Below are 13,136 nucleotides of genomic sequence, written 5' to 3' on the forward strand. Positions count from 1 at the left end.
TATAAAGTATCTCAGTTCGCTGATGACACTTCTCTATTATTAGATGGTTCAGAAGCTTCTTTGAATAACACCTTAGATACCCTTTAAATACTCTGTTACAGTTTTTTTCCAAAGATTATTTCTTTCTTTTTATTAATTAATTTATTTATTTATTTTTGACATTTTGCAATAAGTACAATTATACTGATTGAGTATTTTAAATGGAAGTAAAGACAATATTGTGTTAACATTTAACCACCTTTATCACACATTTTTCATTCATCGCTTCTTCAGGAGTTAAGCATCTTAAAAGTTGTACATCTATTCCTTCAACATTTTAAAAACATATATTTACTCTAGCGACAGAAAATATCTGTTCCGTTAAGCTCACCAGTCAACGCTGAACGGTTACCAAAGTCCTATTTATTGAAGTAAGATTTAGAAATAATTTTGTAAAAAAGTAAGTTCAGTTTAAAAGTGATCTGTCCTAACTTGAAGAATCATATTTAAAAACAAGTAATATGCAAACAATAAATAAATAAATACATAAATGTACATTCCTTTTTACTTTGCTTCCTTTGTTGTAATTAGGAAATATTTCCTAAAATATTGATTTTGTATATACACTTTTCAAGCTATTTATAGGAAAGGAAACACTATCAGCATATGTAATCGCAGCTTTCATAAGTCTTTTATCTTCATTATGTTTCAAGAAACAAAGGGACAGTGAAACAACAGTTTGTAAAGAATGAATGTTATCACTTTATTAACATCATATTGAATCAAAGCGAGCCGCAATAAACACGTTTTCATAATCACATTTATTCTATATTTTGAAGCGTGGGCAACATGGCGAATAGCGCATGACGGAAATTTTTTACTAAATGCTGCTATGACTTTTCTGTTATAGCTATACTTACGGACAGTTGCATGCTTAATATGTTTGTTTTTTTTTTTGTTTGTTTCTTTGTTTGTTTGTTTGGTTTTGGTTGGTTGGTTGGTTGGTTTGTTGGTTTGTTACTTGGTTGGTTGGTTGGTTGGTTGGTTGGTTGTGTTTAGAGAAGAACAAAATCCCTAAAGAAAGCCCAACACGGGAAAAGTACGCATGTTTACAAGGAATGAATTTGTCCATTGTGATAAATCAGAACGGAAAAAATCTTGCAGATACCTCCTCTTCAAAGGATCGAACTAGCCACCCTGCATTTCTAATAAATCCGGTTCTCTCCTTATTGAGCTACGTGGGCGGTTATGTGAAATATAAACATGTCAACAACAATGAATTTTCTATTTTGATATATTAGAATGGGAAACATCTTGCAGATACCTTTCAGGTGTGTATTATTCGTAATATTTATCGCCCAGATTTGATATACCTTACTGCTGTATTTCTAAAAGTGCTTTGGAAGGTGAAACAGCTTGTTGTTACTCATTGTGTATGTATGAATCATGTTATTTATCAATCAGATTTGTCCCTGACTGACAAGATGAAAATCTCAGTTTTGCAAATTCTGTTATGTAAATACTCTTTATAATGTAAGGTGACATTTGTTGTAACAATACTCATTGGACTTTAATGATTGTAGATATAATTATTTGCATTCGTTCTTTTCTATTTGTTATCCCTCAGCAATAAGTGATTATACACGGAGATAATTTATCTTATGATACTATAGAGCTGCCAACATATACTGTTCAATACAACGTTTCCTTTCCTATATTTCATTTATTTCATCTATTGCATCCAATGCTTTATTTTGTGGACACCGCATGACTTGTACAATCTGTTAATGAATATATAAACTACAACTTTTGAACACCAGTATCCAAGTAACAACAGGTATGTATTTTTGCGCATAGTGTTTCCTAAAACCTTCCACCCAGACAGATGAAGTATTGCAAAAATTCAAAGTAAGAAAGCTTAGAAATGACACTTTACAGTCGCCCTGTAGCATTTAGAGCATGTTCTTTTGAGAGCTCTGAAGGAGATGTCAAAAGCTGGAATGGAATTTGTGAAAACTTAATTAAAAATCGTAATGAAAGGTTTTATTTTCTTTGGATTATTTTTCGACTGATAAGTTTTACGTAATTTCAGAAAATGTATTGACAAGAAAAGAGTAATGCAACATGGTCTTGAAAAAAAATGTTTTAACGGAGAGATTTTGTCTGTTCTTGTCCGTAAATAGGAAGACGGACATACGTCTATCTCAAATGACCGTTCTGTTCTTGACTTTGGTGTAGGATTTTCACGATTTTCGATTAGAAGAAGTTGGTTATGAATTGTCTCCCTTGAAATTATTATTCATAGCATAAATTTTGGAAATTATATGTTCTGAATGCTTGTCAACCAAACAGATCCCATTATATATCTTCAATCATATCAAGTCATCTTGTGTGACGTGCATTTTCAATTGGTAACTGTGAAATTATTGTTTAAACGTGAGGTTACCTGCTTAACCAGATGACATTATGTGTTGTTTTGTGATATTAATCAAACGTTTCCGTCAGTCTTCGGATAAAGAACGGATACTGTATTTCGGTCTAACCTACGCTTAGAAACGTTAAATGTAACCAAATAGTGATGTAATGCAGAGAGTTGTTGACTTGACTAAGTTGATTCCAATATAAAGGGTAAAAAAACATCTTAATTAAGTATGTTTATAAATGTAATGTCATTCTAACATATTATAGTTAATTTATATAAATTTAGTGTCAACCAAACCTAATCTTTATTTCTTAATAATGCCGATACCTGTGTTTATACAGTATATGGTTCAATTGAACTGATTGTGTAAGAGATGTAATTGTTTTGAAATTACGTTTGATACTTAATTGTACACACACCATGCTCTTTCAATGTTCAGTTTTGTAAATCTGTTATGCTCTTCAATATTGGATGAAAAAATAGTATTTCTCTACCATTGTATACAATTTCATGCCAAAATAATGATCTTATTGTTGTTGTTGTTTGCTGCTTCTGCTGTTGTTGTTTGTAGTGTTGTTGTTGTTGTTGCTGCTGCTGTTGTTTTTGTTGTTGTTGTTGAAACGGAGTGGAAGTAAAAACATCAGGAAGGTTGGAAATCAACTAATAACTCATCAGAAAATACTGAGTTCGCCTCAAGCGACTCAATTCTTTTCGAAACATGGTTTTTCAACCAGCGGTGAGAGACAAATGGCCATAAGATTCAATGTCCAAGATCAATTGCCATGGGGAAATTACTCTTCGACCGAGGATTAAAGCAGCGTCCCCTGGATTACTAATTAATCCGATTGTCTTCAAATTGAGCTATGCGGATGGAAATATAAAATATACATGAATACGAAGAATGAATTTTCCAGTATGATAAATCAAAACGAGCAACATCTTGCAGATACCTTTGAAGTATGTTTGATACGTGGTATTTATCGTACAGATGTGATATAACGTGTCAGGAGTTTTGTAAAGATTATTGTATGTATGGAAAGTGAAAATTCTTGTCTGTTCTTTTTGTTATACATATATGAAACATGTCATTTATCAGTCAGATTTGTCCCCAAATACTGACAAAATGAAAATCTAAGTCTTACAAACTCTGTTCAGTGAAAGCTCTTTGTAATATTAGGTAACATTTGGAATTGAGAAATTTTTCCTTAAATGTTAATTTTGTAGATACACATTTCAGCCATTTATATGAAAGGAAACACAAATCAGCATATGTAATCGCAGCTTTCATAAGCTTTTATCTTCATTATGTTTCAAGAAACAAAGGGACAGTAAAACAAAAGTTTGTAAAGAATGAAAGTTATCATGATATAACCATTTTACTAACATACGAGTTAAATCAAGCCGAAACAAACGAATTTTCATAATCACATTTATTTTATACTTTAAAGTGTGGGATTTGCGTTTAACGGAGTTTTACATTTTGTAGTGTCTGATTTTTCACAGTAAAAATGCAACAGTGCGAAAACACGAAATAAAAAAGCGAAACTATATTATGGCGAATAGCACATGACGGATTTTTTCGACTTAATGCTGCCGTTATAACTTTTCTGTTATAACTATACTTACAGACATTCGCATATGTAATATGTCTGTTTGTTTGTTTGGTTGGTGTGTTGGTGTGTTGGTTGGTTGGTTGGTTGGTTGGTTGGTTACCTGCCCTTCTGGTTGTCTTGTTGACTTCTTGGTTGGTTTGTTTTTAAGCCAATTTTACATATTTTGTCATATATCAAGGTTTGATCAACCTAACATGCTTTCCCGGATAACTTACCAGAAAATGTCATTTTAAACTATTGAGACTAATCAAATATAATTTCCTAGTCATCGATGAGACCATAAGACTCAATGTCCAGGATCAATTGCCATGGAGAAATTCCACCTCTTCCAAGGATCAAACTAGCCACCCTAACATTACTAATTAATCAAATTATATCCCTATTGAACAACGTGGGTGAGTATCTAAAATAAGCATGTTAGCAACAAATGAATTTCTATTGTGATATATCAGAACGTGAAACATCTTGCAGATACCTTTCAAATGTGTTTGATTCGTGATATTTATCGTACATATTTGATATACCTTACTGCTGTATAAATAAAAGTGCTTTGGAAGCTGAAACAGCTTGTTGGTACTCTTTGTGCATGTATGAAACATGTTATCAATCAGATTTGTCCCCAGAAACTGACAAGATAAAAATCCCAGGCTGGCAAATTCTGTTCTGTGAATATTCTTTGTAATGTAAGGTAACATTTGGTGTTACAATACTCATTTGACTTTAATGATTGTAGATATCATTATTTTCTTTTCTGTCTATTTGTTATCCCTTAGCAATTATTGAGATAATATATTTAATGTGTTATAGCGCTACCCAAATAGAATGTTCAAAACACATGATGTCGAATTACTGAATTTATTCTTACATGTACTTTACAATCTATATTAATGACATTTTTATTGGCAATAAACAGGTTTCTTGGCAAAGGAAGAAAATTATTTCAGAAACGAAAATGGGTTGTTTTTTCTAGGAAGCGGGAATTTTCAATTGTATTTGTCAGATGATCGTTCGATTAATCCGGAAATGTTTGCAATAACTGTTAGATGTCTCCATTTTTTATAAAGTGCACAAGTAACATTGATTTATAATCCGTGTAAAGTGTATTAAACCATATGTAAAGAAAATATTTTATAAAAATTAGAAACAATACTACTTGGATGTTTTAATAAGCATATGGCCGTTTCTTCGAAGATTTTTAACATCAATATTAATGATTTTATTGTACATGAAAATTGTACGAAATCGGAATAAAATGGTCTTGAACAAAATACTTAGCTGTCAATTTTATTAGGTTTGACGACGATTTCGTGGTTGCCCTACTAATTTTCAATAAAATGTACTGATCAATTTCATTCGTTCTAGGCATTCTATAATTATTTTTTATCACAAAATAAACAATATTTGTATTCATTTTTCTTATTCATTTTCTTATATATTTCTTATTTTCTTTTTTTTTGTTCATTTTATATAAAGTCTTTCATCTTTTCTTAAACACCTTCAATTTACAGTTGATTATTTTCCAAGGGTATTTTTTGAAATATTATTGAACTTTCAAATAAAATAAATAACTTAGTCATCAATTTGCTAATTTGTTTCGAATAAAATTTTGACAAAAACAAACATTGAAAAGAGGTATAACATATTCTAAAACTTTAGAAATTATCTTCTTTATTCTGTACACTCAATAATTTATTAGTCAACATTCTGCTTTTGTAGAGTATATGCAAAAATGATTGGGTTTTTTATTTGTTTTTTTTTCTATTAACGAAGCATGTTATAAAAACTAAAAGTCATCCAAACCAATTATTATTAAGTTATATAAAATTAATGTCATCCTGACCTAATCTTCATTTTAAAAATAATGTCTACAAAAGCGTATGATGCTGTTGTTGTTGTTGTTAGAGAAGGAGGTTAAATCTAAGGAAGGTCAGACATCATACTTGTGTAATTGAAGAAATCGTTGTATTCTTCTTCGGGAACAACTTATTTTCGGGAATAAAAGTGCATTTTTGAAGTAAAGAAAAACTTTTTTTAAAAAACTCTATTTACATGTTAAAGGAATTCTTGTAATTTCTTTTCAGAACAAATATGTTTGCACCATACTTTTCTAAAACCGAGTGTATTTATCGATGCAGTTGCGAGTTAATATGTAGTATTTTGGAAAAAAAAGAACTAGTTTAAGCTTTTGCTTAGTTGCATAGCCAATGGTTTTACCGGCAGTCACGGCCGAATACACATAGCCTTTAGCCAAAAATATTTTGTTAAAATTATATGGTATAAACTTTGTCAAGACGGCAGTTCGTAATCCTCCAATGATAGTTGAGATGTTTAAACAACTTAAACGTTTCATTATCATTTACCAAATCGAGTTACAAAAAGTTAAAAGATTGTTTACTGCACAAAAACTTTAAGAATTTTCTTGATCTTATTTTATTGTTCATCCTCTATTCTTTTTTGTTAGAAATACGTGTAGATAATGAATCTTAATTGTTGATGAAGAGTATCACTTTTTACCTTTAATTTTCTCTAACAATGAAGAATAAAACACTTTAATGAATTTCATTTTCTTTAGATAAAGAAATGACAATTTGTTTTCTGCATGTACGAGCTGCACTAGACAAAAGGACAATTATTTTAGATATAGGAGGGCTGTTCAAAAAGTAATATTACTAAGAGTCTTCTTTCTCATACTCGTTCAATTTAGAATATTTTCATCAATGATAACTGAAAACAATACGAAAAAGGGGAAGATAGGTCGGTCATCGAGCAAACATTTTGCAGATTGGAACAAGAATGTGATGGCTTTCTTTTGGCATCATCTTCACGTACGAGGTCTGGTCATAGTAACATGATTCAGACACCTAGAGCTTTAGGCAGAATAATTTCAGAAGGAATGACGCTTTAACATTTTGTTGTTGATTTATTTTTATTATTTTAACATAAGTTGTACGGATCGCGTTCCCGTTGTCATTTGTAATTTTCACAGACTCGTTATTTGTAAAGATATTTTATTGATTTTTATTGATTTTTCCACTGTATTTAGTGGATAGGTTCCGATAATTTATATTGTAAAATTGTGCATGTAAATCACAAAATGTGAACAGTAGAACTGCAGTCCTTTCTACTTTTTTGACAACTATCGTATGAAGTCATTCATTTGTGACAGTTTAGAATTCATTTTGATTTCATGACTATTTCAAAGCTTAGAATTATTATTTTAATGCCAAAGCGTCAGTGGAAGGACCTCGAGACTAACGAACTCTCCTTAGCATTTACTTGATAAGTACATTATACAAAACCGCATTATACAAGACGGTCAAAACTGTGATTATTTTTACATCAGCAAGTTTGTCTTTTAGTATTAGTTTTAGTATTAGTATTAGATAATTATTTTTTACATGGAACCGGTCCTGTAGTGAGTTCAGTGCATAGGATTTTATCCAAACATTATCTGCGGTGTTCAGGCTTACGTTACTCATGTTTCTGATCTGGATGTGTTTTTCGCATTTAAGATTTTTTAGGGAGGCTCATTAATTTCTTTACCTTAAATAGTTAAAAAGTGACATTCTAGATACTTGGCTTATAAATAGTGTCCAATTGTTTTGTATGCGGTTTATCAAAGTACAATTAGTTCTGTTTTTGTTACTTCACTTAGATGTGGATGTCAGTGGTTTCTGTTTTTTTTGTTTTGGGTTTGTGTGCTGCTTTTATTATGTTTTTTCTCATTTGTTGTCGTTGTTTTTGTTTGGGTTGCGAGGGTGTTGTTGGTATTATTTATTTATGTATTTCTTTATTAATTAATTTATTTATTTACTTACTTATTTATTTATTTATTTTATTCTAAGAAATACTGGGATTTAGAAGGTTGAATACCGGCGGTCGTTCATACTGCACGCATGATATACAAGCTGTCTTGGCTTTATACTGGTGGCAATGGACACTAGGTTTCAGCATGTTAAGGACAATAGTTATGTAAATTGTCTCTCATTCATCGAACACTCTCATTGTTTCGATAGTAGTCCTGTAGGTTTTAATAGGAAGTTATTTCATGTAAAGAAAAAAATTGATCAACTTCAACAAATACATTTTAATCATTTATTAAAGAGCATGATAAATAAAATCAATCATATATTTCGTCCAGAAAATTGTGTTTGCTCTTTGAGTGAAGTAGCCATCTTTGCACTTTAAAAAGGTGTACTGCAAAATAACAAACAAAAAGCTACCCATGCATAAAACACTTGGTCAGTATAATGAACAATACCGGGACAAAAATGAAATTTAAGAACGAATTGCTATATTTATTAAACATCAAAATAGATTTAAAAATCCTTTTCTGAAAAATTTCAAAATACTACATATATATTGTTTACGGGAAAAAGGTAAATTATATGCGGAACGATAGTAAAATCTTTTACGGAACAGTAGGAAATACATACTTAAATGAAATGATATACTGTATTCCTAAAGATTTGATATAAGAAATATGTATTCTTTGTACCACAGTGACTTAATATTCGCGAAATTTGCGGTCACTAAGATTGCGCGAAAGTTTTTCTCCAAAAAAAACGTCCTTATCGTAAACGCGAAATATTGTTTCCGCGAAAGTTTCTAGGGATACAGTATCAATTAAGGAAAAATGAGATATACCTTTCTGGCTTACAACACCAGCATTCCTCACATTTTGGGTAGTAATAATTATCCCCTTGTGTAAACGTATAACCTAGGACACCTTCACAATATTTTCTTTCATCATCTGGTGTACGACTTGGTCCCATAGCTTTGTTGTCTTCTTCAGTCCAGGTGTGACATACTAAATCTGTAATGTAGTGATTATTCCGGAAAAAATTAAAGAAATGCACAGCAAAGTCAAATTAAAGACTTTGCATTTCAGTAAAAAAAAATATATATATAATGGACTAAAAGAGAAGTAACATCACTGGCAACTCAAAAAATATTACTTAAAAAATAGAAGAAAGATCAACAAGACAAATTCAATGTTCACAAGACGCAGGCACCGACATACCCCAGCAACAAAAGCAGTGCACCCGGACGGCACCAAACCAGGACCGGGAGTGGAAAAAATGGCGGCAGAAGAAGGAGAGGGATATGCAATAATTAAAACAATAAGAAACAAAAAAGGCCTAAATGGGAATTAAAGGCGCATGGGAAGCAAGCGGCAAGAAAAATGGGGTAGGGAAAAAGGGGAGAAATAAAAAAACATACCGTTGACGAAAAAAATAACAAACCCTTCAATTCTTCACATAGATCATTTGGTTGTTTGAAATTTAAAGAAATGAATGTAGTTTAGTCAGTCAAATATCACTTAAAAAACCACTTACGTAAAAAAGCTATTCTTAATCAATATACCTTTTGGTTTACAACACCAGCATTCCCCACATCCTGGATACTCTTCATTCTTTCCTTGTGTAAACGTATAACCTAAAACATCTTCGCAGTATTGACTTTCTTCCTCTGGTGTACGACTTGGTCCCATCGCGTTGTTGTCTTCTTCAGTCCAGTGGTGACATACTAAATCTGCAATTTATTTACTCGGAAATAATTAAGAAATGCAAGACTTCGCATATCTGAAAAATATAATGGACAATAAGAGAAAGAACATATCTGATTAGTACAAAAAATATTACTTAAACCCTTCAATTCCTCAGATAAATAAATAAAAAAATTATTAAGTGAGCCATATAAAACTAAATAAATACATAAATCTGAAAAGACATTTTAAGTTAATATACCTAATGGTTTACAACACCAACATTCCCCACATCCTGGATACTCTTCATTTTTTCCTTGTGTAAATATATAACCCAAGACACCTTCACAATATTGTCTTTCATCCTCTGGTGTACGACTTGGTCCCATCACGTTGTTGTCTTCTTCAGTCCAACGGTGACATGTTAGTTCTGCAAAGTGGTGATTATTCCAGAAAATTTAAAACAAATTACAAGTTAATTGAGAATTACAGTTTTTGCATGTCTGAGAAAGATTATAAGAGACAGTAAGAAAAAAATTTCTTACAGCTCAATATTATAGCGTTTAAAGCGTTTCATTCATCTGAATTAATTATTATGTTAATTATGATAATTACCAGCCATAGAGGAATCCACCAACAAAACGGCTAGGGTAATACTGAGTAAAACCAGGCTCATCATTATGCGATATCTGACCTATAAATTAATAAAATAAATTACAATCATCACATTGTAGAAGAGATTGGTAAACGTGTATTTCAGAGGCATGACTATTTAGTGGGGTAAAATAAATACATTTCTGAATTAATTTACTTACTTCATTTGAAATGTCAATGTGTTTAAATTGCGTTTTAAAAATAGCTTTAGAGTATTTATGATAGATGTTAAAAAACTGAAGAAAGTAGCGCTGAATCTGCATTATTGTGTCTTTTTTAATATAGCAAAGTAATATAATTACTTTCATGTCAAATACTAAATCACTATAATTTTACAAATTTCCAGATAGCATAAGAAGGAACAGATGGTTCATCTTTATCGCAAAATAGTACATTTTTGGAAACTGTAACAAGATATCCAGATGAACAGTTTTTGAAACGTAACAAAAACATTCATTTCGGGACTTTATAGGCCTTTTACTTGAGTACATGTACTAATACCATTAATGTCATCATAGGAACTTGAAATATTATCAATAATACCAGTGAAGTCCGATTTTCATTGAAATACCCCATCCTAGCTATATGGTTAAATATATATTAAGGAATGGGGAATTTTATGGACAAACGTGCTTTCATAGACCTGGTCGGTTTTAAATATCTAAATTCAGTGGCGTATCTACTAATATACTAATACGCACGGGCATATGAAAAAAAACAGTGAAAAAAAAAAAATCAAAAAAAGAAAAAAAAAAAAAACTAAAACAAATATTTGGACGTAGGTCGATAAACAGTTGAATAGCTGCTAATTGATTCTATAGGAATGCTTAGGAAATATGTGTGTTAATTAATTTGATAATATGTATACACAATCAATCAAAATCTATGAAAGAAGGGAGTAAGCAAATTTGATCAAATTAATTACATGAACATTGCTTGGGTATATCAACGGGAAGCCATTTTTCTTTCAGCTAATTCCGATACTCAATGTTATAATATTCATAAACCTCGTTAAAAAACAAATAATAATAATGGAAATGTCCTAAAATCTGAATTATTATTTAGTAATATGTACAATATTTTTACGAATGTCTCAACTAACTTCTTAGCAAACTTTACGTACTTAGATCATTTCAGTTCTATAATTATCATCATTATTCTTTTAATTGATTAGCATTTTGCAATAAATGCAGTTATACTGATTTAGTATTTTGTATATCAAAATACAATTGTGTTTACGTTTTGCTACTTTTATCTCAAATCAACATTTTGAAACACATATTTGCCCCTTTTTTAAAGATTTATATTAATTTCTTCAACTGTGTTTAGCTGGTCGTTGGATATCACAATATAAACTTCAACTCAATCCTTCTTTAAATCAAAACAAGATTCATTCAAATCTTCTAAAATCACACCAATGAAGTTTCTAATTTTTTTAATAGTTTACGCTGAACGTTTAACAAAATTCCACTGATTAACATTGAATTAACTACACAATTTCGAAAAAGAAGTAAATTCAGTTTAATAGCGTTTTGTCGAAACAAATTTTAAAACATGAAATATACAATAAATAAAAACATAATTGTACATACCTTGTTACTTTGTATCTTTCGCTAGAATTTGGAAATATTTCCTAAAATGTTGATTTTGTATTAACACTTCCAGCTATTTATAGGGAATCAAACATTATCAGCATATGTAATCGCAGCTTTCATAAGGCTTTTATCTTCATTATGTTTCAAGAAACAAAGGGACAGTGAAACAACAGTTTGTAAAGAATGATTGTTATCACTTTCATTATCACCATATTAAATCAAAGTTACAACATTAATGTTCTATAATGAATACGTTTCCTACGACCGCTATATAGGTATACATATATACAAATGTTCAAAACGCAAAACGAATTTGCAATTTCCTCTTCCGGAATAATTAATAACATGTACAAGTTATTCTAGTCAAGCTTTAGCTTCTGACATGTTCATGTGTATATGTTTTGGATTTATTTGTTGTTGTTCTTGTTGTGTTGTTATGGTTTTTAGGAGGTGGGTTTTTTTGTTTCTTGGTGTTTTTTTTTAGGTATTTAGGTCTGTTTGTGTCTGTTTGTGTATTATTACGCCGATTTTAACACAATTTCTTAACATATCAACCTAAGCAGCTTTTTTTATAACTAGCTAGAAACTACTTATTACTCCTCAAGCGACTGACTACTTGTCCAACAAGAATTTAAACCAGTGACCATATGACTCAATGTCCTAGATCAATTGTCAAAGAGAAATTACTCTTCGACCGAGGATAAAAGCAGTGCAACCCGCATTACTTATTAATCTGATTCTCTCTCTATTGAGCTAAATGGTCATACAAAATATGTACGTAAACCAAGAATGCTTTTCCATTGTCGTATATCAAAACGAGAAACACTTGCAGATACCTTTCAAGTGTGTATGATTCGTGATATTTATCTATCAGATTTGTTCCCAAAACTGACAAGATGAAAATCTAAGTCGTGTGATTATTCTTTGTAATGTAAGGTAACATTTGATAGAACAATACTTATTGGACATAAATGATTCTAGATATCATTATTTGCATTCCTTTCTATTTGTTATCCCTTAGCAATTAACGATTTTGTACGGAGATAATTAATTTGATGTTTCTATAGCGCGGCCTAGGTAGACTGTTCAATACACGTAGCGCCGCCTTTCTGAACTGAATGTCTGTTTCAAAATTGAACATAAAAATATGTCTATAAAGGATTAATTTATTTGTGTAACACTCGCCTAACGGCGTTATTCAAAACAATTTCACAAACTGGCTGGATTGACAAACAGGCTAGATATTTAAACGTTGAAAATCATTGTACATGACATGAATATTGTACGTAATCAGAATGAAGTGGTCAGGAACAAAATATTCTGCTGACATTTTAGTAGGTTTAACGATGTTTTGACAGATGCCCACCTGGCTGTCACAATAAAAT

At 30.9% G+C, this 13,136-nt stretch overlaps 1 protein-coding gene across 1 annotated transcript; it reads right to left on the minus strand.

The window, feature by feature from the left end:
- Window positions 1–8,095: 8,095 nt before the first annotated feature.
- Window positions 8,096–11,827, minus strand: LOC132756058 (uncharacterized). Its single transcript, XM_060747034.1, has 6 exons — window positions 11,749–11,827; window positions 10,118–10,196; window positions 9,765–9,932; window positions 9,382–9,549; window positions 8,662–8,830; window positions 8,096–8,211 (listed from the first exon to the last, which is right to left on the minus strand). Exons 2-6 carry the CDS (start codon window positions 10,179–10,181, stop codon window positions 8,199–8,201), a joined length of 582 nt encoding a protein of 193 aa, XP_060603017.1. The 5' UTR covers window positions 10,182–10,196; window positions 11,749–11,827; the 3' UTR covers window positions 8,096–8,198.
- Between the last annotated feature and the right edge of the window lie 1,309 nt (window positions 11,828–13,136).

This window comes from Ruditapes philippinarum, unplaced genomic scaffold, assembly GCF_026571515.1.
Source record: "Ruditapes philippinarum isolate M1 unplaced genomic scaffold, ASM2657151v2 ctg149_1_1_1_1, whole genome shotgun sequence".
NCBI classification, from domain to species: Eukaryota; Metazoa; Mollusca; class Bivalvia; order Venerida; family Veneridae; genus Ruditapes; species Ruditapes philippinarum.